At 46.2% G+C, this 24,818-nt stretch overlaps 1 protein-coding gene across 2 annotated transcripts in view; it reads right to left on the bottom strand.

The window, feature by feature from the left end:
- The window catches only part of CHAF1A (chromatin assembly factor 1 subunit A), a 566,913-nt gene that overhangs the window by 14,029 nt on the left and 528,066 nt on the right, over positions 1 to 24,818 (bottom strand). For both annotated transcript variants that reach the window (XM_063915198.1, XM_063915188.1), the window contains 2 exons: positions 12,742 to 13,220; positions 6,258 to 6,351 (listed from right to left, as the gene is read on the bottom strand). In XM_063915198.1, coding sequence (XP_063771268.1) covers positions 6,258 to 6,351; positions 12,742 to 13,220 — 573 coding nt within the window. The remainder of the gene's footprint in view (positions 1 to 6,257; positions 6,352 to 12,741; positions 13,221 to 24,818) is intronic.

Raw genomic sequence — 24,818 nt, 5'->3', positions numbered from 1 at the left:
ACAGTATGAACAAAACAACAGTATCGGTCCAAGACCGATTCTAACTGTAACATAACCCTTATGTAAGCAATAACTATATACAAGTCTTGCAGATTTTCCGCACTGGGACAGGCGCCCAGCATCCTCTACGGACTAGGAGAAAAAGATTTACCGGTAGGTTTAAAATCTTATTTTCTCTTACGTCCTAGAGGATGCTGGGGACTCCGTAAGGACCATGGGGTTTATACCAAAGCTCCCAATCGGGTGGGAGAGTGCGGATGACTCTGCAGCACCGACTGAGCAAACGCTAGGTCCTCATCAGCCAGGGTATCAAACTTGTAGAATTTAGTAAAAGTGTTTGACCCCGACCAAGTTGCTGCTCGGCAAAGCTGTAATGCCGAGACACCCCGGGCGGCCGCGCAAGAAGAGCCCGCCTTCCTAGCGGAATGGGCCTTTACTGAATGCTGTAACGGCAATCCAGCCGTAACATAAGCCTGCTGAATCGTGTTACAGATCCAGCGAGCAGTAGTCTGCTTCGAAGCAGGCGCGCCAATCTTGTTGGCAGCATACAGGACAAACAATACATCTGTTTTCCTAATTCTAGCCGTCCTGGCTACATAAATTTTTAAGGCCCTGACTACATCCAGGGACATGGAATCCTCCAAGTCACTCATAGCCACAGGCACCACTATAGGTTGGTTCATATGAAACGAAGACACCACCTTAGGTAAAAATTGAGGACGAGTCCTCAATTCCGCTCTATCCACATGAAAAATCAAGTAAGGGCTCTTGTAAGACAAGGCTGCCAATTCTGACACACGCCTCGCAGATGCCAAGGCTAACAACATGACCACCTTCCAGGTGAGAAATTTCAACTCCACCGTTTTAAGGGGTTCAAACCAGTGTGATTTAAGGAACTGCAACACCACGTTCAGGTCCCATGGTGCCACTGGGGGCACAAAAGGAGGCTGGATGTGCAGCACTCCTTTTACAAACGTCTGGACTTCTGGGAGAGAAGCCAATTCCTTCTGAAAGGATATTGACAAGGCCAAAATCTGTACTTTAACAGAGCCTAACTTTCCTGTCTGTAGGAAGTGGAGAAAACGACCCAGATGGAAATCTTCCGTAGGAGCATTCTTGGTTTCACACCAAGAGACATATTTCCGCCAGATACGGTGATAATGTTTTGCCGTCACCTCCTTCCTAGCCTTTATTAGAGTAGGTATGACCTCCTCCGGAATACCCTTCTCCGCTAGGATCCGGCGTTCAACCGCCATGCCGTCAAACGTAACCGCGGCAAGTCTTGGAACATGCAGGGCCCCTGCTGTAACAGGTCTTCCCTCAGAGGAAGAGGCCAGGGATCTTCCGTGAGCATCTCCTGAAGATCTGAGTCCCAGGCCCTTCGAGGCCAGTCTGAAACAATGAGTATTGTCTGTACTCTTTTTCGTCTTATGATCCTCAACACTTTTGTGATGAGAGGAAGAGGAGGAAACACATAGACCGACTGGAACACCCATGGCGTTACCAGAGCGTCTACTGCTATTGCCTGAGGGTCCCAGGACCTGGCACAATACCTCCAAAGCTTCTTGTTGAGGCGTGACGCCATCATGTCTGTTTGAGGAACTCCCCAGAGACCCGTTATCTCTGCAAAGACTTCTTGATGAAGTCCCCACTCTCCTGGATGGAGATCGTGTCTGCGGAGGAAGTCTGCTTCCCAGTTGTCCACTCCCGGAATGAATACAGCTGACAGAGCGCTTACCTGATTTTCCGCCCAGCGAAGAATCCTGGTGGCTTCCGCCATCGCGACTATGCTTCTTGTCCCGCCTTGGTGGTTCACACGAGCTACTGCTGACATTGTCTGATTGAATCAGAACCGGTAGGTTGCGAAGAAGATTCTCCGCTTGTCGAAGGCCGTTGTATATGGCCCTTAGCTCCAACACGTCGATGTGTAGACAGGACTTCTGGTCTGACCATTGTCCCTGAAAATTTCTTCCTTGGGTGACTGCTCCCCCTCCTCGGAGGCTTGCGTCCGTGGTTACCAGGATCCAGTCCTGAATGCCGAACCTGCGACCCTCTAGAAGGTGAGCACTTTGTAGCCACCATTGAAGAGACACCCTGGCCCTGGGGGACAGTGTTATTTTTTGATGTAATTGTAGATGGGACCCGGACCATTTGTCCAGAAGATCCCATTGAAACGTCCTTGCATGGAACCTGCCGAAGGGAATGGCCTCGTAAGTTGCCACCATTTTCCCCAGAACCCGAGTGCATTGATGAGCTGACACTCTTTTCGGCTTTAGTAGTTCTTAGACCATGTTCTGGAGGTCCTGGACTTTTTCCAACAGGAGGAAAACTTTGTTTTGTTCCGTGTCCAGTATCATGCCTAGGAACGGTAGTCGAGTTGTCGGAACCAACTGTGACTTTGGTAGATTGAGAATCCACCCATGTTGTTGAAGCACTCTCTGAGAGAGTGACACGTTCTCCAGTAATTGCTCTCTTGATCTCGCTTTTATCAGGAGATCGTCCAAGTATGGGATAATTGTGACTCCTCGCTTGCGCAGGATCACCATCATTTCCGCCATTATCTTGGTGAAATCCTCGGGGCCGTGGACAGCCCAAACTGCAACGTCTGAAACTGATAATGACAATCCTGTGCCGCGAATCTCAGGTACTCCTGATGAGAGGGATATATGGGGACATGAAAGGCAAGTATCCTTTATGTCCAGTGACACCATAAAATCCCCCCCTTCCAGGCAGGCTATCACAGCTCGGAGCGATTCCATCTTGAATTTGAATCTTTTCAGGTACAGGTTCAGGGATTTTAGGTTTAAAAATGGGCCATACCGAACCATCTGGCTTCGGAACCACAAATCGGGTTGAATAATACCCTTTTCCCTGTTGGCTCAGGGGAACCCTGATAATCACTCGCTGTTGACACAGCATTTAATTGCAGCTAGCACTACTTCCCGCTCTGGGGTAGAAGCTGGTAAGGCAGACTTGAAAAATCGGCGTGGGGGCACTACTTCGAATTCCAGCTTGTAGCCCTGGAAGAGTATTTCTATCACCCAAGGGTCCACGTCTGACTGAACCCAGACTTGGCTGAATAGTCGAAGGCGTGCCCCCACCTGTGCAGACTCCCGCAGGGGAGCCCCAGCGTCATGCGGTAGACTTAGCGGAAGCCGGGGAGGACTTCTGCTCTTGGGAACCAGCCGCAGCAGGTGCCCTCTTGCCTCTACCCTTACCTCTGGTGAGGAAAGAGGAGCCCCGACCTCTTCTGGATCTATGCGACCGTAAGGACTGCATCTGATATTGTGGGGGTTTCTTTTGCTGTTGGGGAAACTAAAGGTAAAAAGGTCGACTTACTCGCGGTAGCTGTAGAGATCAGGTCCGCGAGGCCTTCCCCAAACAATACATCACCTTGTAAGGTAAAACCTCCATATGCCTTTTTGAGTCCGCATCCCCCGTCCATAAGGCTCTTCTTGCCAAAATAGCCATAGCATTGGCTCTTGAACCCAGTAAACCAATGTCTCTTTGAGCGTCCCTCATATATAAGATTGCTTCCTTAATATGAGCTAATGTTAACAAAATTGTATCCCTATTTAGGGTATCAAGGTCAGCTGACAGTGTATCCGTCCAAGCTGCTACTGCACTACATACCCATGCCGACGCAATTGCCGGTCTAAGCAAAGTACCAGTATGAGTGTAGATAGACTTTAGTGTAGTCTCTTGCCTGCGGTCCGCAGGATCCTTGAGGGCCGCTGTGTCAGGGGACGGTAGCGCCACCTTCTTGGAAAGGCGTGTTAAGGCTTTGTCCACTGTGGGAGAGGATTCCCAACGTACCCTGTCCTGTGTAGGGTAAGGGTACGCCATAAGAACCCTTTTGGGAATCTGCAGTTTCTTATCTGGAGTTTCCCATGCTTTTTCACATAACTCATTAATTTCATGGGAAGGAGGAAAGTTTATAACTTGTTTCTTTCCCTTAAACATGTGTATCCTCGTGTCGGGCACCGAGGGCTCATCAGTGATATGCAACACATCTTTTATTGCAATAATCATGCACTGAATACTTTTTGTCACCCTGGGGTGCAATCTTGCTTCCTCATAGTCGACACTGGAATCAGAGTCCGTGTCGGTATCTGTGTCCCTTATTTGTGAGAAGGGAAGTTTCTGAGACCCCGACGGGTCCTGTGAGTCGGTATAATCCGTAGATTTGATTACCTGCCGACGCACTGGACTCTGCTTTGTCCAGTCTTTTATGCAGTGAAGCTACACTAGCATTTAACATGCCACATATCTACCCAATCCGGAGTCGGCACCGCCGACTGAAACACACCACTCATCTGTTCCACCTCCTCTTTGGATAAGCCTTCCGTTTCAGACATGCCGACACACGTAACGACACCCCACACACACTGGGATATAACTATAAGGGGACAATTCCCTAAAGAAGGCCCTTTGGAGAGACAGAGTATGCCAGCACACATTTCAATAGTAGCAGGAATCACCCAACACGTTTCGTCTGGTCTGACTTCATCAAGGGTGATTACCCCTTGATGAAGTCAGACCAGACGAAACGCGTTGGGTGATTCCTGCTACTATTGAAATCCTCAGTTAACCTGCTTTTTCTTTATACGGAACTTTTTATCTATTTATATCTCTATACATAACTATAGACATATAATTGTCTCTAGTGTTTCTCATTTTCTAAATGCATGTATTTTTAGCACTATTTCTATTGCTGTCTTTTACATGTCCAATGGAAAGTTTTTTTAAAGATTTTGTAACCGTTTTTTTAAAAAACAGCATTTTATGTATGTTGCCCCGTTTTTTTATGTTCAATTTTTTTATGTTCAATTTTCTTAAACGTTCGTTGTAAATAAACCCTGCATTGTTTTTATAAAAAATTTTTTTAGTCTCTTAAAGTATTTTACCACTATGGTCGCTCTGATCTTATTTGCTTTTTCCAATTTTTACCTATCCTGCACACGTACAAGTGCAGGTTTTACTTAAGATCCAGCAGACGCCCCATAAAGAAAGGGGAGTGGCATATAGGGACTAGATATTCTACTGAGGTATACTTGTAATCGACATACTGTGAAAAATTACTTTCTACTGCATTTTTGGCGCTGTTAGCTCACTATATATATATATATATATATATATATATATATATGTGTGTGTGTATGTGTATATAGATTTCCCCACTCACTGCGCCTTAATTATGTGCCCCCCCTCTCTTTCTTTTCAGCCCTCTGATGCTCAGCAGGGGAGAGTCCAGGGAGCCAGCGTTCTCTGCAGCCTCTGTGGAGAAAATGGCGCTGGTTAGTGCTGAGGGATCAAGCTCCGCCCCCTCACGCGGCGGGCTTCGGTCCCGCACGTGAATTTGAAAAAAAATGTCGGGATCCGTAGTTTACTGCCTCCGCAGCCTAACTACATACTTTTTTTTGCCTAAAACGAGGTTTATTGGTGCCCAGGGCGCCCCCCCTGCCCCCATCAGTGCAATGTAAGTGTGGGAGCAATGGCGTGCAGCTTCCTGCTGCACGCTTACCTCATGAAGATCTGAAGTCTTCTGCCACCTGATGATGTCTTATGTCTGACATACTCACCCGGCTTCTTTTTTCCGGCATCTGTGAGGAGGATGGCGGCGCGGCACCGGGACGAACCCCAGGTTGAGACCTGTGTTCAGACTCCCTCTGGAACTAATGGTGTTCAGTAGCCTAAGAATCAGAGCCCTTAACTCTTAAGAAGTGGGTCTGCTTCTCTCCCCTCAGTCCCACGATGCAGGGAGTCTGTTGCCAGCAGAGCTCCCTGAAAATAAAAAACCTAACAAAATTATTTTTACAGAAAACTCAGGAGAGCTCCCTGTAATGCACCCTATCTCCTCTGGGCACAAGATCTAACTGAGGTCTGGAGGAGGGGCATAGAGGGAGGAGCCAGTGCACACCATACTAGAAAGTTCTTTTAGGTGCCCATGTCTCTTGCGGAGCCCGTCTATACCCCATGGTCCTTACGGAGTCCCCCGGCATCCTCTAGGACGTAAGAGAAAGCTTAATTATGTGTCACTTAACTGAAACAAAAAAGAACGTAACATACAGGACTGAATAGATAATAAAATGAATGTGCTTTGCATGAATGAAGTGTTATAAGTTAGTGTTATACTCTTGCTACCTTTCTATATACCATATTACTGTAATGCCAATTTGAGACTTTCACTTCATAGGAACAGGACTATTACCTGATGAATCTAATAATAAAGTTGCCCAAGGTAATAAATGACAAACCTTGTTTGCTTTGTACTTCTACTATTACACAATCCTCATCATCTTCGTCTGTCTCTTCTTCAGTGTCTGCCTGGAAACCATCTGTTGCTCCTGCCTGTAGAATAATGGCAACAGTTTATAAATAACTGGTGTAAACACACAGTGGCAATAGGGTTAAACATACAACCCCATCTTGTGTTCTACAATTGGTAGCAGCTCAAGTAATGAAAGCTTTCCAGCATGTGAATATCGGTACAATTCCAAGTTTACCTCTCATAAGCAGAGTTACTTATTAAAGAAAAAAGTTAAAAAAGGGCACTTTAAGAAAGAATTTGGATACTGGTGTGCTCTGGCTCCTCCCTCTATGTCCCTCCTCCAGACCTCAGTTAGAGAAACTGTGCCCGGAAGAGCGGACAGTACAAGGAAAGGATTTTGGAATCCAGGGCAAGACTCATACCAGTCACACCAATCACACCGTATAACTTGTGATAAACTTACCCAGTTAACAGTATGAACAACAACGGAGCATCAGATCAACCCTGATGCAACCACAACATAACCCTTATTTAAGCAATAACTATATACAAGTAATGCAGAAGAAGTCCGCACTTGGGACGGGCGCCCAGCATCCACTACGGACTACGAGAAATAGATTTACCGGTAAGTAAAATCTTATTTTCTCTAACGTCCTAGTGGATGCTGGGGACTCCGTAAGGACCATGGGGATTATACCAAAGCTCCCAAAGGGGCGGGAGAGTGCGGATGACTCTGCAGCACCAAATGAGCAAACAAGGTCCTCCTCAGCCAGGATATCAAACTTGAAGAACTTTGCAAAGGTGTTTGAACCTGACCAAGTAGCCGCTCGGCACAGCTGTAATGCCGAGACCCCTCGGGCAGCCGCCCAAGAAGAGCCCACCTTCCTTGTGGAATGGGCCTTAACTGATTTAGGCAGCGGCAATCCAGCCGCAGAATGAGCCTGCTGAATCGTGTTACAGATCCAGCGAGCAATAGTTTGCTTTGAAGCAGGCGCCCCAAGCTTGTTGGAAGCATACAGGATAAACAAAGATTCTGTTTTCCTGACCTTAGCCGTTCTGGCTACATAAACCTTCAAAGCCCCGACCACATCCAGTGACTCGGAATCCTCCAAGTCAGTAGTAGCCACAGGCACCACAATAGGTTGGTTTATATCAAAGGATGAAACCACTTTCGGTAGAAATTGTGGGCGGGTCCTCATTTCTGCTCTATCCGCATGGAAAACCAGATAAGGGCTTTTATGTGACAAAGCCGCCAATTATGACACACGCCTAGCCGAAGCCAAGGCTAATAGCATGACCACCTTCCAAGTGAGATATTTTACTTCCACCGTTTTGAGTGGTTCAAACCAGTGTGATTTCAGGAAACTCAACACCACGTTAAGATCCCAAGGTGTCACTGGAGACACAAAAGGGGCTGAATATGCAGCACTCCCTTTACAAACGTCTGAACTTCAGGCAGAGAAGCCAGTTCTTTTTGAAAGAAAACGGATAAGGCCGAAATCTGAACCTTAATGGAACCCAATTTAAGGCCCAAAGTCACTCCCGACTGTAGGAAGTGAAGGAAACGGCCCAGCTGGAATTCCTCCGTAGGGGCATTCCTGGCCTCACACCAAGCCACATATTTTCGCCATATACAGTGATAATGTTGAGCCGTCACATCCTTCCTAGCCTCTATCAGCGTAGGAATGACCTCATCCAGAATGCCCTTTTCTGCTAGGATCCGGAGTTCAACCGCCATGCCGTCAAACGCAGCCGCGGTAAGTCTTGGAACAGACAGGGCCCCTGTTGCACAAGTCCTGTCTTAGAGGCAGAGGCCACGGGTCCTCTGTGAGCATTTCTTGCAGATCTGGATACCAAGTCCTTCTCGGCCAATCCGGAACAATGAGTATTGTTCTCACTCCTCTTTTTCTTATGATTCTCAGCACCTTGGGTATGAGAGGAAGAGGAGGAAATACATAGACCGACTGGAACACCCACGGTGTCACCAGTGCGTCTACAGCTATCGCCTGAGGGTCTCTTGACCTGGCGCACTATCTCTGCAGCTTTTTGTTGAGGCGGGATGCCATCATGTCCACCTGTGGCAGTTCCCACCGACTTGCAATCTGCATAAAGACTTCTTGATGAAGTCCCCACTCTCCCGGGTGGAAGTCGTGCCTGCTGAGGAAGTCTGCTTCCCAGTTGTCCACTCCCGGAAAGAACACTGCTGACAGTGCGCTTACGTGATTCCCCGCCCAACGAAGAATTCTGTTGGCTTCTACCATCGCCACCCTGCTCCTTGTGCCGCCTTGGCGGTTTACATGAGCCACTGCGGTGATGTCTGACTGAATCTGAACAGGTTGGTCGCGAAGCAGGGACTCCGCTTGACGTAGGGCGTTGTATATGGCCCTTAGTTCCAGGATGTTGATGTGAAGGCAAGTCTCCCGACTTGACCACAGCCCTTGGAAATTTCTTCCCTGTGTGACTGCCCCCCACCCTCGGAGGCTTGCATCCGTGTTCACCAGGACCCAGTCCTGAATGCCGAATCTGCGACCTTCGAAAAGGTGAGCACTCTGCAGCCACCACAAGAGAGACACCCTGGCCCTGGGGGATAGGGTGATTAACCAATGCATCTGAAGATGTGATCCGGACCACTTGTCCAGTAAGTCCCATTGGAAGGTCCTCGCATGGAACCTGCCGAAGGGAATGGCCTCGTATGATGCCACCATCCTTCCCAGGACTCGAGTGCAGTGATACACTGACACCTGTTTTGGTTTTAATAGATTCCTGACCAGTGTCATGAGCTCCTGAGCTCTCTCTATCGGGAGATAAACCCTTTTCTGGTCTGTGTCTAGGATCATGCCTAGAAGAGGCAGATGAGCTGTAGGAACCAACTGCGACTTTGGAATATATAGAATCCAGCCGTGTTGCCGTTACACTTCCAGAGAAAGTGATACTCTGTTCAGCAACTGCTCTCTTGATCTCGCTTTTATGAGGAGATCGTCCAAGTATGGGATAATAGTGACACCTTGCTTCCGCAGGAGCACCATCATTTCCGCCATTACCTTGGTGAATATTCTCGGGGCCGTGGAGAGACCAAACGGCAACGTCTGAAATTGGTAATGACAATCCCGTACCGCAATTCTGAGGTACGCCTGATGAGGTGGATAAATGGGGACATGAAGGTATGCATCCTTTATGTCCAGAGTCACCATAAAATCTTCCCCTTTCAGGCTTGCAATGACCGCTCTTAGCGATTCCATCTTGAACTTGAACCTTTTCAGGTATATGTTCAGGGATTTTAAATTCAATATGGGTCTGACCGAACCGTCCGGTTTCGGGACTACAACATGGCCGAATAATAACCCCCTCCTTGTTGAAGGAGGGAAACCTTGACCACCACCTGTTGAAGATACAATTTGTGAATTGCAGTTAACACTGTTTCCCTCTCATGGGGGGAAGCCGGCAGGGCCGTCGGTGAGGGGGCATCTCCTCAAAATCCAGCTTGTATCCCTGAGACACAATATCTATTGCCCAGGGATCTAACAGGGAGTGAACCCACTTGTGGCTGAACTTACGAAGGCGTGCCCCCACCGGGCCTAGCTCCGCCTGTGGAGCCCCAGCGACATGCGGTGGATTTTGTAGAGGCCGGGGAGGACTTCTGTTCCTGGGAACTAGCTGTGTTGTGCAGCTTCTTTCCTCTGCCCCCGCCTCTGGCAAGAAAGGAAGCACCTCGGACTTTGTTTCTTTGTTCGAAAGGCTGCATTTGATAATGTCGTGCTTTCCTAGGCTGTGCAGGAATATAAGGCAAAATATCAGAATTACCAGCTATAGCTGTGGAGACCAGGTCCGAGAACCCTTCTCCACACAATCCTCAGCCTTCCATATGCCTCTTAAGTCGGCATCATCTGTCCATTGCATATTCTACAGGACACGTCAAGCAGAAATAGACATAGCTTTGACTCTAGGACCCAGTAGCCTCATGTCTCTTTGGGCATGTTTTATAATATATATATATATATATATATATATATATATATATATATATATATATATATATATATATATATATATACACACACACACACACAATACAAAAATATCCTTATCTTGCGCTCGCAGAACCAGCAGCACTACAGGCGAGACCTCCGTTGCCGGATCTCAGACAAACATAAGATAGAAAACACAAATCCTGAGCGCGCTCTGTTTGATGTATAGATATAGCGGAAGTCCTTCCAAGTAGGTGTATCTTATACTATGGATAATTGGATTTCTTGGGTTCCTGCAGTGGATAACCCCTCACCAGAAAGTCACCCAAACAAATGACCCAAGGCCAATTAGAATAAAATATTTAATACAAAAAGAATTCATAAAAGTCTTTGACATGAGAATTTTTTTACAACAGGTTATACATGGATTTTGATAACTGACAGCAGAATCCAGTAGGTAGATGTAAACACTTCCTCACCTTAGCAAGGTGTGCGCTTGGCGAAGGGAGTAATTTTCCTAACTGGAATACTGACTGACTGATAAATCCAACGCGTTTCGTCAGTTTGACTTCATCAGGGGTAACAGAAATATATTTTTGTATTGGAGCACCTATACACTGTATAATTCTGCATACAGAATATTATGATCAACCTTTAGATAATTAAACTCATTGCATAAAAAAGAGGTAATATTCCTTTAAAAATTGACTTCATGGTCAGACTTTACTATGTCCGCCTGAACATATAGATTAGTTCGGTACACTCGGTTAAAATACCTATTTTTTAAAAGTGCAATAGTGTATCAATTGGTATATCCAGAGACAGAGTCAGTAAATGCTAAAAGCACTGGAACTCCCACATAGGGCCCACAATTGTATCCAGAGGATTTCTCAGGCTGCAACCATGTGTGTAGGAGTTTTCAGAAAACTGAAAAAGTGAGGAGCCAGAGCACACCAGAATCTAAATTCTTTCTTATAGTGCCCATGTCTCCTGCGGAGCCAGTCTATTCCCCATGGTCCTTACGGAGTCCCCAGCATCCACTAGGACGTTCGAGAAATCTCTAACGATTGAGATCTCTGGACATTTTGCATCCCCTAAACAGCGGCGACATGCCTCCGTTTTGGGAAACTGAGGGCGTTGCCACCCCTCCCCAAAATGGCAGCACATAGTCGATCGCTGACAATCCTACTTCCTACATTTCAGGACCCATTTACACCGCGGAGGCGTTTGAATAAGCAATTAATAAATCTCAATAAACCATTAACACTGTTCCAGGAGCATACATATGACACAGAAATGTAACTCATTTCAGCAACTACATGTACGCAGAACAATCAGTTTATAGTTTACAGAAGTAATGCATGTACACAAATGTGTTTTTTTGCCAAAAACTATAGCACCCATCAAGTTGCTGATGTTCAGGTGGTGCTGCATGGTGTCAGTTGGCACCGGTGGGCTGCATAGTACCAGAATACACAGGGTGGGGGCACAGGTAGGGCTGCATAGTACCAGTGTAGACAGGGTGGGGACAGAGGGGGGCTGCACAGTGAAAGAGTATACACAGTGGGGGCAGAGATGGAACAGCACAGTGTAGGTGTACATGGGGGTAGAGCTTTACAGAGGCAGTGTTGACAAGGCGGGGGCAGAGATGGAGCTACACAATGCAATACCAGTGTACTACTTCTTATCTGCTCTAGTTTGCAGACAGCTGCTGCCTCCCAATACAATCTCTCCAGAAGTGAAGCTGGCCCAGAAATTCATTCTTTATCCAGGGAGTTCACACAGCACTATTCCAGACTGCTCCTAACTGCACCAGCCTCTGCCTCCCCCCACCCCCTGTCATCTCTACAGCAGAAGGAAGAGTAGTCCAACTGCTCCAATAAGCCCCAACACCTTTATTCACTTTCCAGCCGCTAGGGTCCTGGGATAGGATACCTGGCATCCCACTGGTCAGCGGTGGACATTTTCTTATAGCCTGATGTGGGGGCAGCCAGGCAGGGGGGGGGGGAGTTTAAAAGTTATAACTTGGAGCCGTCGAGAGCAGGAGGACCTCTGTTTGCCTCTCACAGCCAGGCGGCCCTGGATCACTTACATTTTACTGGCCCAGGGGGCAGATGGCACCCTGCCCCCCTTGCCAGCCAGCGTCTGGATGGATATGTCTCCAAAAATATTTGAAATGTACTTTTAAAAAGTAAAAAAGTTGAACTGCAATCCCCCCCCCCCCCCCCCATAATTTATGTACATTGAATTAAAAAGAAAACGTGGTTACAATGTATTGTAGAAGAGAAACAGTTGCTCTTGAGTCATCTTTCAGATGTTAAAATATATCAGTTTAAAAATTAAAAAACTAAAAAGAAAAGAGTTTAACAGCGTATTTTGTTTTGATAAACACCCCCCCCCCCCCCCCCCCCCACATACATCAAAGGCTGACATAAATGCCAGTTTAGTTGTTTTTTCAGGAACTGGTATAATTATCACATTGCTGAAAACAAGATGGTTACTTACATCATTCGTGGTCCCCATTTCCTTGGCTTTTATCATAAACTTTGTTATGGTCATGCTGCCAGCAGACTTTCTCTTTCCAGATGTTGGCATTGACTGCATTTTTCTACCAGCTGCCCCGCTTTCCTCTCTGATAGATGAATTCACCTGTGTAATATATGTCCACTGGCATGGCACAGGAAGACTTTCCTGTTGGAAGCTTTTCAAAACATCCAAGTGCACGTACCAACATAAACGGTGATCTGGACGCTTCTCATATACAGAATTCTCCGTAATGATACGTTTCAAACGAGCTTTGGAGGGCACATTAATCTGGCTGAGTGTTTGGTTTTTGGCATTTGGACTAACTACTTCAGATAACGTTGAGTTGCCAGTATCTTCGCCTGATAACAAACCACGGCGCCAGTACTCCTGAAACTCCTGAATGATTGTTTTGCTTCCATTGACATTTCCATGTAGCAAGGGAAGTAGATGCATAAGGACTGTATAGGGGGAAAAAACATTTACGTGAGCTACTTTAATATTCTGCTATTTAAAGGACAGTAGCACCACACACCTACACTGCTATCTATAAGGTTTTTTTTATATATTCTCTAGTTTCATCATCATTACAAGTATCAAATAAATCCCATACTAGACCCCTATACCAACTGATGCATTATAAACACACTAAACATCCCACCAGAAGCAGGATAGGATTTCAGCTTTAGTTTCACTTTTGTAGATTTTAAACACATCTGCTTCACCAAGGCCAAGGACATATACTGTAGCTCCTAAATAAAAGAAAATAATTAAATTGTGTTGTATTGTTTCACTCACTGATGTCAGTTGTGTAACTTTTCTTTATGATTATTATGTAGACGTCAAATAATTGCAGCTCATTCATCAAAATTATATATTAACAGGCAGAAATAGGAAACAATTTATTCGGTTGTGAATTATTAGATCTACATTAATGGAAAAAAAAAAAAAAAAGTCTACAGTCAATAGGTCTACCACTAATTGTAGACATGCATTAGGTCGACAGGGTAAAGAAATCAACATAGAATAGGTAGACAGTAGAAAAGGTAGACAGGGCCAAAAAGGTCAACACAAAAAATAAATAAATACACAATCTACCTTTAATTCCATCCTTTATTTATAGAAGAGCACCAATTTTGAAAGATAAACTTGTCAAGAGTAGTTTGGAAACAGAAACCCAACAAAGTATTCATACAAAAGGTTTCCAGATGTGGAAGTTGTTTAATGTGTAGGACGGTTAAAAGTGATTAGAGTAAAATCAAATATTTTAGTGTTGATAATAAATCCTACACTATTAACCAATTCATTACTTGTAATTCTCGTAATGTTGTTTATATGTTCACATGCAGCTGTGGACTTAGGTATGTGGGCCGAACAACGAGGGCCCTAAAAATAGGATTTTGGTACTTACCAGGTAAATCCTTTCCTTTGAATCCATAGGGGTCACTGGAGTACTCTTGGGATATGGACTGTGCTTTAGCAGGGAGAGACGCATTTAAATATTTAAATGTTAAACCCTCAGTCACCTCCATACTCCCAAGATGCCTCAGTTGTTTTTGTGCTGAGACGAACAGGAGTGAAAGAGGATGAACAATGGAGAGTTACAACATTATAAAATAACGGACAACTGTAAAGTTGACCCATAACATAACGGACAACTGTAAAGTTGACCCATAACATAACGGACAACGGTAAAGTTGACCCAGAACATAACGGACAACGGTAAAGTTGACCCAGAACATAACGGACAATGGTAAAGTTGACCCATAACATAACGGACAACTGAAAAGTTGACACATAACGGACAATGGTAAAGTTGACCCATAACATAACGGACAACTGTAAAGTTGACCCATAACAGACAACTGAAAAGTTGACCCATAACATAACGGAACACTGAAAAGTTGACCCAGAACATAACGGACAACGGTAAAGTTGACCTATAACATAACGGACAACTGAAAAGTTGACCCATAACATAACGGACAACGGTAAAGTTGACACATAACGAACAACTGTAAAGTTGACCCATAACGGACAATGGTAACGTTGACCCATAACATAACGGACAACTGGAAAGTTGACATCACCTAACGGACAACTGGAAAGTTGACCCGACAATCGAGAATTACCATAAGCTTCCAAGAAGTCGGTGAGAATGTGTTACCATAATAACTGAACCCACCACAAGACAGGTGAAACTACTCTGGGCGGGCGTCCAGTGACCCCTATGGATTCAAAGAAAAGGATTTACCTGGTAAGTACCAAAATCCTATTTTCTTTTTCATCCACTAGGGGTCACTGGAGTACTCTTGGGACGTACCAAAGTTTCCCCCTTGGGCGGGAGAGCTGGTTGTCATCTGTAACATTAGACGGCCAAAGCGAGATGCTGGTGCCGCAAAAGTATGAACTTGTAAAAGTGCACCAACGTGTGAACCGACAACCATGTTTACTACCTGCCATCCATGATGCTCCCCCCAGATCGCGTGGAACGTGAGATAAATGCCGGCGGTTGTAAACTAGTATGAAAGTAAGCCTGACCATGGTCAGCTTAGTTCAGCTAGTTTACCACCGTCTGGAAGCTGGCCAACCTACGTCGAGTGCATTATAGAGATCAAACAATATATTCGTGTTATGTACTGTTGATATCTGGCTACATAAACGTGAAGCACACAACCCACATTCACAGTAGCTGGAGTTCCTGAACCTTCTGAGAAACAGGAACCACGATTGTGAAAAGAGGGTACTACCTCTGGTAGAAGAATGGAATTCTTCCGAAGTTCCGCCTTGTAATCTGTAAACACCAGATTCGGTGGTTTGCATGACAATGCACCCAATTTAGAACACACCCTGCCGAATTAAGGCTAAAAGAAACTGGTGTGTAATCGAGAAACTTAACAGCCCCTTGTTATAAGCGTTCAAATTATTAGGACTACAAAAAAATCAATAAGTCGATTGAAGTCCCATGTAGATGGTATAAACGGAGAAGAGACTGTAAGGACACCTTGCAGACACGTCTGCACTGTTGGCAACCGAGCCAAGCGGCGCTGAAAGAAAATCGACCAAATAGAAACCTGCCCTTTAGTGTCGCTAAACCTAGTCCTTCATGTAACCCCGTCTGTAAACATAGTCCCAGACGGAAGAAATTTAAAGAAGATGTCGGAACCTCCGAGCTTTACCACAACCAACCTAAACTCGCCCAAATCTGTAATAATGAGCTGCTCTGTAACTGGCTTCCTAGCACGTAATATGGTTGGTATAATCGACTGTGGAATGCCCTCTAGATTTTGTGAAGACAGCGGTTTCAATGGGCACTCCGAGAACACAGCCGCGCTAATGTGTGGTAAAGAAACTGACCCCGAGTGTCTGATGAATTTGTCGAGATGCCAGTAGATCCACCTTTGGGTAACCTCACCGCTGGACTAAGATCTGGAACATTTATGAATGTACAGACCATTCCATCTGGTGAAAAATGCAGACGACTGCGTCTGTTTTGTAGGTGTCCACTCCTGGAATGAACACTGCCGATAACATTACCTGGTGATGGGACTTAGAGACCTTCTTTGGTTTGAACGAACATGAACCGTGTGAGACTAAGAAATGAACTGCCTGTGCATAGCCTTGTAAACAGGCGCGAGTTCAAGGACATCGACAGTAATCTCTTTTGGTCTGGCCCTAGACCTTGAAGCTGACCATGTTGGACTATAGCTTCCCCCCGGTTGATAAGTGCGTCAGCTGTCAGCAGTATCCAATCCCAGACTACGAAACTTTTTCTCGCAGTGAAAAGTTGTATTTGGAGCCACCCGAGTAGCAATACTCTGGCCCTGGATCCAATGACACCCTCTGATGAAATTGTAGATGAGAGGCCGACCACTGTGCGAGCAGACTAAGCTGAAAAGAACGCGAGTGAAATATTCCGACTGGATTGCATGGAAGATGCTACTATCTTTCCAAATAGTCGAATGCACAAGCGTACGGAGATTGCCCATGGTTAGAGCAGTACCAATTGATGACTACTTTGATATTACCGCTGACAGGTAAAATCTTGCTAGAAGAGGACATTGAACGGCCGTAAGGCATGCTGAAAACCCCGTGTGTTGAAACAACATCGTGAGTAGGTTGCTCGAGTACGAACTATTATCACCTCCATGGAGCTGAGATGAGCAATTAACACAGACCTCCCTTTCCACAGACATCACGTCAGTGATACCGGAGGCACAGACGAGAGACCAAGTGTCAGTGCCCGAGTGATAATGGTTTTGTTTTACTGTAAACCAAAAATACAACCTGTGTATAAGTACGCCGTCTTGAAATGTAGTGAAAAACTGAATTCCTGTGGTTTAAACCCACAATCTCTGACTGCAGCGATCCCATTTCTAATCTGTAGAAAGTTACAGCGTGATTGAGCCTTGTGAAGTTCCATATCGGTGTGACTGAGCCGTCCAGGCTAGGCACTACTCAAAGATCGGTATAAAACTTGTCCTAAATTGCGGAATGCCCCATCTGTGTATGTCGGCAACAACGTCAAATGGAACGTCTGAATACATGCTCTCACAATGGAAGATCAGAGATAGGCTGGAAAGCCGTCATGTCATTGGCTTGTCAGCTGGCTTTGTTTTGACGACAGGTAGTGTGGAAAACACGTCCTCTACCATGTCTACCGTGTAGTTAAAAAAAAAAAAATTTTTATTTTTTTTTATTTTTTTATTTCCTTTTAGGAACTTGCCCATGCAACAGTAGGAAACCCTTCTTTCCAGTAGCCTGAGAACTTAATTTGTCCCAATAAGGACTAATAACATATTGCCAACAAAAGTCAACGGTACAACTTCTCGATTAAGTTCGAGAACTGACTTGGCCAACAACTATAGATCCCGTAGGCCAAATACTCAGGCGATTCACTACTGGGATCGTTAAAAGGTACAAGTGGTCTGAGGAACGGCCCTGTTGTGAGCCTAACTTGAGCTGTCTGTCTATACAACTACAGGCACGTTAACCCAAACCCCAACTAAAGCAAGTGTAAACAACACTGCCGCTGCAGTATAAATGGCCTTTAGCAGGGCCCTCAGCTGACGCTGCAAAAGGTCATAATACGTTGTTCGTGCTGGGGTTGGAACAGTTAACATTATAAACTAAAAAGGTCACTGGTGACGAAATGTCGCAGTTAGTTTGGTAACCTGAAATTGCTTTGCACAGACAAGCGTCCATCTGGATTTATTACAATTTTATTGTTTCCTGAAATATTCAGGACTAGCAGTGAATACTCAGATAGTAACCCAGTGTAAACTGCTAACAATGAGACAACAGATGACGAATTAACTATCCATAGACAGTTCTGGACTGTGTGGCAGAGTCAGTATTATTGAGAACCTGACTTATCACGTTTTCCTGTGCTGTGAACCACTGTGACTATAAACGAGCCAGCACAACAGGTATGAGCGTTGAAGGAGGAGCCGGGGGAGGGCCTTAATGAGACCTGTATGTACCAGAAACACCGAGCGGATGCTGGTCATTATGTAAAACACCGCCCTGTCCGAGTTATTTTAACAACAAAAAAATACATACATAAATGAGTTGTGTGTTACCATGTTGCAGTAGTGGTACAGCCTTATACTGTGCAGACTGTTACTGAAGAACTCAACCAACACCCTTGTTCCCTCAGTGGCGGAGCGTTGTATGTCCAACACAAAATTCCTGGAGGAAGAAAATAAGATTTTACTCACCGGTAAATCTATTTCTCGTAGTCCGTAGTGGATGCTGGGAACTCCGTAAGGACCATGGGGAATAGACGGCTCCGCAGGAGACTGGGCACATCTAAAGAAAGATTTAGGACTATCTGGTGTGCACTGGCTCCTCCCCCTATGACCCTCCTCCAAGCCTCAGTTAGGACACTGTGCCCGGAAGAGCTGACACAATAAGGAAGGATTTTGAATCCCGGGTAAGACTCATACCAGCCACACCAATCACACCATATAACTCGTGATAGGAACCCCGGTTAACAGTATGATAACAAATGGAGCCTCTGAACAGATGGCTTGCCATAACAACCCGATATTTGTAACAATAACTTTGTACAAGTATTACAGACAATCCGCACTTGGGATGGGCTCCCAGCATCCACTACGGACTACGAGAAATAGATTTACCGGTGAGTAAAATCTTATTTTCTCTGACGTCCTAGTGGATGCTGGGAACTCCGTAAGGACCATGGGGATTATACCAAAGCTCCCAAACGGGCGGGAGAGTGCGGATGACTCTGCAGCACCGAATGAGAGAACGCAAGGTCCTCCACAGCCAGGGTATCAATTTTTTAGAATTTTGCAAACGTGTTTGCCCCTGACCAAGTAGCAGCTCGGCCAAGTTGTAAAGCAGAGACCCCTCGGGCAGCCGCCCAAGATGAGCCCACCTTCCTTGTGGAATGGGCTTTTACAGATTTAGGCTGCGGTAGTCAACCGCAGAATGCGCAAGCTGAATAGTGCTACAAATCCAGCGCGTTATAGTCTGCTTAGAAGCAGGAGCACCCAGCTTGTTGGGTGCATCCAGGATAAACAGCGAGTCAGTTTTCCTGACTCCAGCCGTCCTGGAAATATAAATTTTCAGGGCCCTGACTACGTCCAGTAACTTGGAATCCTCCAAGGCCCTAGTAGCCGCAGGCACCACAATAGGTTGGTTCAAGTGAAAGACTGATACCACCTTCGGGAGAAAGTGAGGACGAGTCCTCAACTCTGCCCTATCCATATGGAAAGTCAGGTAAGGGCTTTTTCATGACAAAGCCGCCAATTCTGACACATGCCTGGCCGAAGCCAGAGCCAACACATGACCACTTTTCATGTGAGATATTCCAAATCCACGGTTTTAAGTGGCTCAAAACAATGTGATTCCAGGAACTCCGAAACCACCTTGGGATCCCAAGGTGCCACTGGGGCACAAAAAGGGGCTGAATATGCAGCACTCCCTTACAACGTCTGAACTTCAGGCTGACATCCTTCCTGGCTTTGATCAGGATAAGAATGACTTCCTCCGGAATGCCCTTTTCACTCAGGATCCGGCGTTCAACCGCCATGCCGTCAACGCAGCCGCGGTAAGTCTTTTAACAGACAGGGCCCCTGCTGCCGCAGATCCTGTCTGAGTGGCAGATCATCTCTTGAAGTTCCTGGTACCAAGCCCTTATTGGTCAATCCGGAACAATGAGTATAGTTCTTACTCCTCTTTTTCTTATTATCCTCAGAACCTTGGGTATGAGAGGGAGAGGAGGGAACACATAAACCGACTGGTACACCCGAGGTGTCACTAGAGCGTCCACAGCGATCGCCTGAGGTTCTCTTGACCTGGCGCAATATCTTTTTATTGAGGCGGGACGCCATCATGTCCACCTGTGGTCTTTTCCAACGGTTTACCAGCATTTGGAAGACTTCTGGATGAAGTCCCTATTCTCCTGGGTGGAGTCTGCTGCGGAAGGCTGCTTCCCAGTCGTCCACTCCCGGAATGAACACTGCTGCCAGTGCTACCACATGATTTTCCGCCCAACGGGGAATCCTTGTGGCTTCTGCCATTGCCCTCCTGCTTCTTGTGCCGCCCTGCCTGTTTACATGGGCGAGCACCGTGATGTTGTCTGATTGGATCAGTACGGCTGGTTTTGAAGCAGGGGCCTTGTTTAGGTTAGGGCCTTGTAAATGGCTCTTAGCTCCAGAAAATTTATGTGAAGTGAAATCTCCTGTTTGGACCACAGTCCTTGGAATTTCACTCCCTGTGTGACTGCACCCCAGCCCCGAAGGCTGGCATCCGTGGTCACCAGGACCCAGTCCTGTATTCCGAATCTGCGGCTCTCTTGTAGATGAGCCCTCTGCAGCCACCACCGCAGCGACACCCTGGTTCTTGCCGACCGGGTTATCTGGAGACCCGGACCATCTGTCCAACAGGTCCCACTGGAAATTCCTTGCGTGGAACTTTCCTAATGGAATTGCTTCGTACGAAGCTACCATTTTTCCCAGGACTCGTGTGCATTGATGTACCGACACCTGTCCCGGTCTTAGGAGGTTTCTGACTAGAGATGACAACTCCTCGGCTTTTTCCATTGGAAGAAACACTTTTTTCTGGTCTGTTTCCAGAATCATTCCCAGGAACAGAAGACGTGTCGTCGGGACCAGCTGTGACTTTGGAATTGAGAATCCAGCCCTGCTGTTGCAGCACTTCCCGAGAAAGTGCTACCCCCTTACCAACTGTTCCTTGGAGCTCGCCTTTATCAGGAGATCGTCCAAGTACGGGATAATTAAACTCCCTTCTTGCGAAGGAGTATCATCATTTCGGTCATTACCCTGGTAAAGACCCTCGGTGCCGTGGATAATCCAAACGGCAGCGTCTGGAACTGATAGTGACAGTCCTGTACCACAACCTTGAGGTACTCCTGGTGAGGAGGGCAAATGGGGACATGCAGGTAAGTATCCTTGATGTCCAGAGAGACCCTGTAATCCCCCTCGTCCAGGTTCGCAATAATCGCCCTGAGCGATTCCATCTTGAACTTGAATCTTTTGTTATATGTGTTAAAGGATTTTAAATTTAAGATGGGTCTCACCGAACCGTCCGGTTTCGGTACCACAAACATTGTGGAAAAGTAACCCTTTTCCTGTTGAAGGAGGGGTACCTTGATAATCACTTGCTGTGAATACAGGTTTTTTTTTTTTGGATAGCCACCAACACTGCCTCCCTGGCAGAGGGAGTTGCCGGTAAGGCAGATTTTAGGAAACGGCGGGGGGGGAGACGTCTCAAATTTCAGCCTGTACCCCTGAGACACTGTTTGAAGAACCCAGGGATCCACCTGTGAGAGAGCCCACTGTGCGCTGAATTTCTGAGAGGGGCCCCCACCGTACCCGGGTCCGCCTGAGCAGCCCCAGCGTCATGCTGTGGACTTACCGGACGCAGGGGAGGACTTCTGCTCTTGGGAACTAGCTGTGTGCTGCAGCTTTTTCCCTCTACCTTTTCCTCTTGGCAGAAAGATGAGCCTCTAGTCCTCTACTTTTCTGGGGCCGAAGGGACTGTACCTGATAATACAGTGCTTACTTTTGCTGTGGGGTAGCTTGTGGCAAAAGTTTTGATTTCCCAGCCGTAGCTGTGGAAACGAGGTCTGAAAGACCATCCCCAAACAGTTCCACCCCCTTATAGTGCAAACTGCCATGTGCCGTTTTGAATCGGCATCGCCCGACCATTGCCGAGTCCATAACCCCCGTCTGGCGACAATGGTTTTACATATCGCTTATTAGTGATGCCAGTCGGCAAATATCCCTCTGTGCATCACGCATGTATAAGACAGCGTCTTTTATATGCTCTATTTTCAGCAAAATATTGTCCCTATCCATGGTTTCAATATTATCCGACAGGGAATCTGACCACGCAGCTGCCGCACTGCACATCCATGCCGAGGCAATAGCAGGTCTCAATATAATGCCCGTGTGTGTGTATATAGCTTTAAGGGTAGTTTTCTGCTTTCTATCAGCAGGTACTTCAGGGCAGCCGTATCCGGAGACGGTAGTGCCACCTTTTTTTTTAATAAGCGTGTAACCGCTTTTTCCACCCTAGGGGGTATTTCCCAACGTGACCTATCCTCTGGCGGAAAAGGGTACGCTGCTTAGAAATTATCAATTTCTTATCGGGGGAAGTCCACGCTTCCTCACACTCCTCATATCAATTTCTCAGATGCAGGAAAACTACTGGTAGTTTTCTGTCACCAAACATAATACCCTTTTTTGTGGTACCTGGGGTATTATCAAAATGTGTAATACATTTTTCATTGCAACAATCATGTAACGGGTGGCCCTATTGGAAGGTACACTAGTCTCATCGTCGTCGACACTGGAGTCGGTATCCGTGTCAACATCTGTGTCTGCCATCTGAGGTAGCGGGCGTTTTAGAGCCCCTGATGACATTTGAGACGCTTGGACAGGCACAAGCTGAGCAGCCGGCTGTCCTATGTCGTCAAACCTTTTAGGAGTTGACACTGTCACGTAATTCCTTCCATAAGTCCATCCACACCGGTGTCAACCCCGCAAGGGGGTGACATCCCATTTACAGGCATTTGCTCCGCCTCCACATCATTATCCTCATCATACATGTCGACACAGCAGTACCGACACAGCACACACACAGGGAATGCTCTGACAGAGGACAGGACCCCACAAAGCCCTTTGGGGAGACAGAGGGAGAGTATGCCAGCACACACCAGAGCGCTATATATCACAGGGATATCACTATACAGAGTGTTTTTCCCTTATAGCTGCATAATATATTTATACTGCGCCTAATTTGTGCCCCCCCTCTCTTTTTAACCCTTTTCTGTAGTGTAGGACTGCAGGGGAGAGCCAGGGAGCGATCCCTCCAGCGGGGCTGCGAGGGAAAATGGCGCCAGTGTGCTGAGGGAGATGGCTCCGCCCCTTTTTCGGTGGGCTTTCTCCCGCTATTGTACAAGTTCTGGCAGGGGTTAATAAACACCTATATAGCCCCTGGGGCTATATATGGTGTCAGTTCGCCAGCCAAGGTGTTAATATTGCTGCTCAGGGCACCCCCCCCCCAGCGCCCTGCACCCATCAGTGACCGCAGTGTGTGGTGTGCATGAGGAGCAATGGCGCACAGCTGCAGTGCTGTGCGCTACCTTGGAGAAGACAGAAGTCTTCAGCCGCCGATTTTCCGGACCACCTTCTTGCTTCTGGCTCAGTAAGGGGGACGGCGGCGCGGCTCCGGGAACGGACGACGAGGTCGGTTCCTGTGTTCGATCCCTCTGGAGCTAATGGTGTCCAGTAGCCTAAGAAGCCCAAGCTACCACCACTTAGGTAGGTTCGCTTCTTCTCCCCTTAGTCCCTCGGTGCAGTGAGCATGTTGCCAGCAGGTCTCACTGAAAATAAAAAACCTAACATATACTTTCTTCCTAGGAGCTCAGGAGAGCCCCTAGTGTGCATCCAGCTCAGCCGGGCACAGAAATCTAACTGAGGCTTGGAGGAGGATCATAGGGGGAGGAGCCAGTGCACACCAGATAGTCCTAAATCTTTCTTTAGATGTGCCCAGTCTCCTGCGGAGCAGTCTATTCCCCATGGTCCTTACAGAGTTCCCAGCATCCACTAGGACGTCAGAGAAACAGGAATGATAAAATGGTGGTCATCACATGTAATTTGTCAAACACACACATTATAAATATATATATATATATACAACAATACCCTTAATTCGCGCTGTACCAAGGATAGGGCAGCACCTCTTGAAAAGTCTCCCTGCTAGTGGGAGACGATAGATAAAATATAACACAAATATTCAGAGTGCGCACAAATACAATGGCATAATTAAAATTGAAATAATTACTCAAAGTAAAATCCAACCAGCATAACCGGAATGATAGAAAGATTATTTTTAATACACGTTAAAATTTGTCATACACGTTGTTCCATAAGCACAATACACATTTATGCAGAAACAGTGTATGCTATTTATATCTCATAAAACCCAACGTGTTTCGTCCATTATGGACTTCATCAGGGGTACAAGTCACAGTGGAATAATGCTTTAGCAAATTTCCTACAAGATGATCTCACTGTGAAGAGTGTTAAAACGTGATATATATCTATAATGATACTAAAAACTCTCGTGAACTTCTAATCAGCTGCTCCTTAATTGTGGTTCCTTGTAGGTAATTTAATTATGGGGCAAATGACCAATTAGATTGTGTCCTCCAAGATTAATGAAAGTTCACAAGGGATTTTAAAGTCAAGCCAATAACACCAAACAAAATGTCCAGTGAGGAAAGCAGACTAAAAGGTTCTGGATGTGTGTCAGCCTCCTCTCCTCTCTCTGACTTACCATCCAGGAGAGGAGGCTGACACACATCCAGAACCTTTTAGTCTGCTTTCCTCACTGGACATTTTGTTTGGTGTTATTGGCTTGACTTTAAAATCCCTTGTGAACTTTCATTAATCTTGGAGGACACAATCTAATTGGTCATTTGCCCCATAATTAAATTACCTACAAGGAACCACAATTAAGGAGCAGCTGATTAGAAGTTCACGAGAGTTTTTAGTATCATT

The sequence above is a fragment of the Pseudophryne corroboree genome, chromosome 1 (assembly GCF_028390025.1).
Source record: "Pseudophryne corroboree isolate aPseCor3 chromosome 1, aPseCor3.hap2, whole genome shotgun sequence".
Taxonomy (NCBI): Eukaryota; Metazoa; Chordata; class Amphibia; order Anura; family Myobatrachidae; genus Pseudophryne; species Pseudophryne corroboree.
This window is presented reverse-complemented; position numbering and strand designations above follow the sequence as displayed.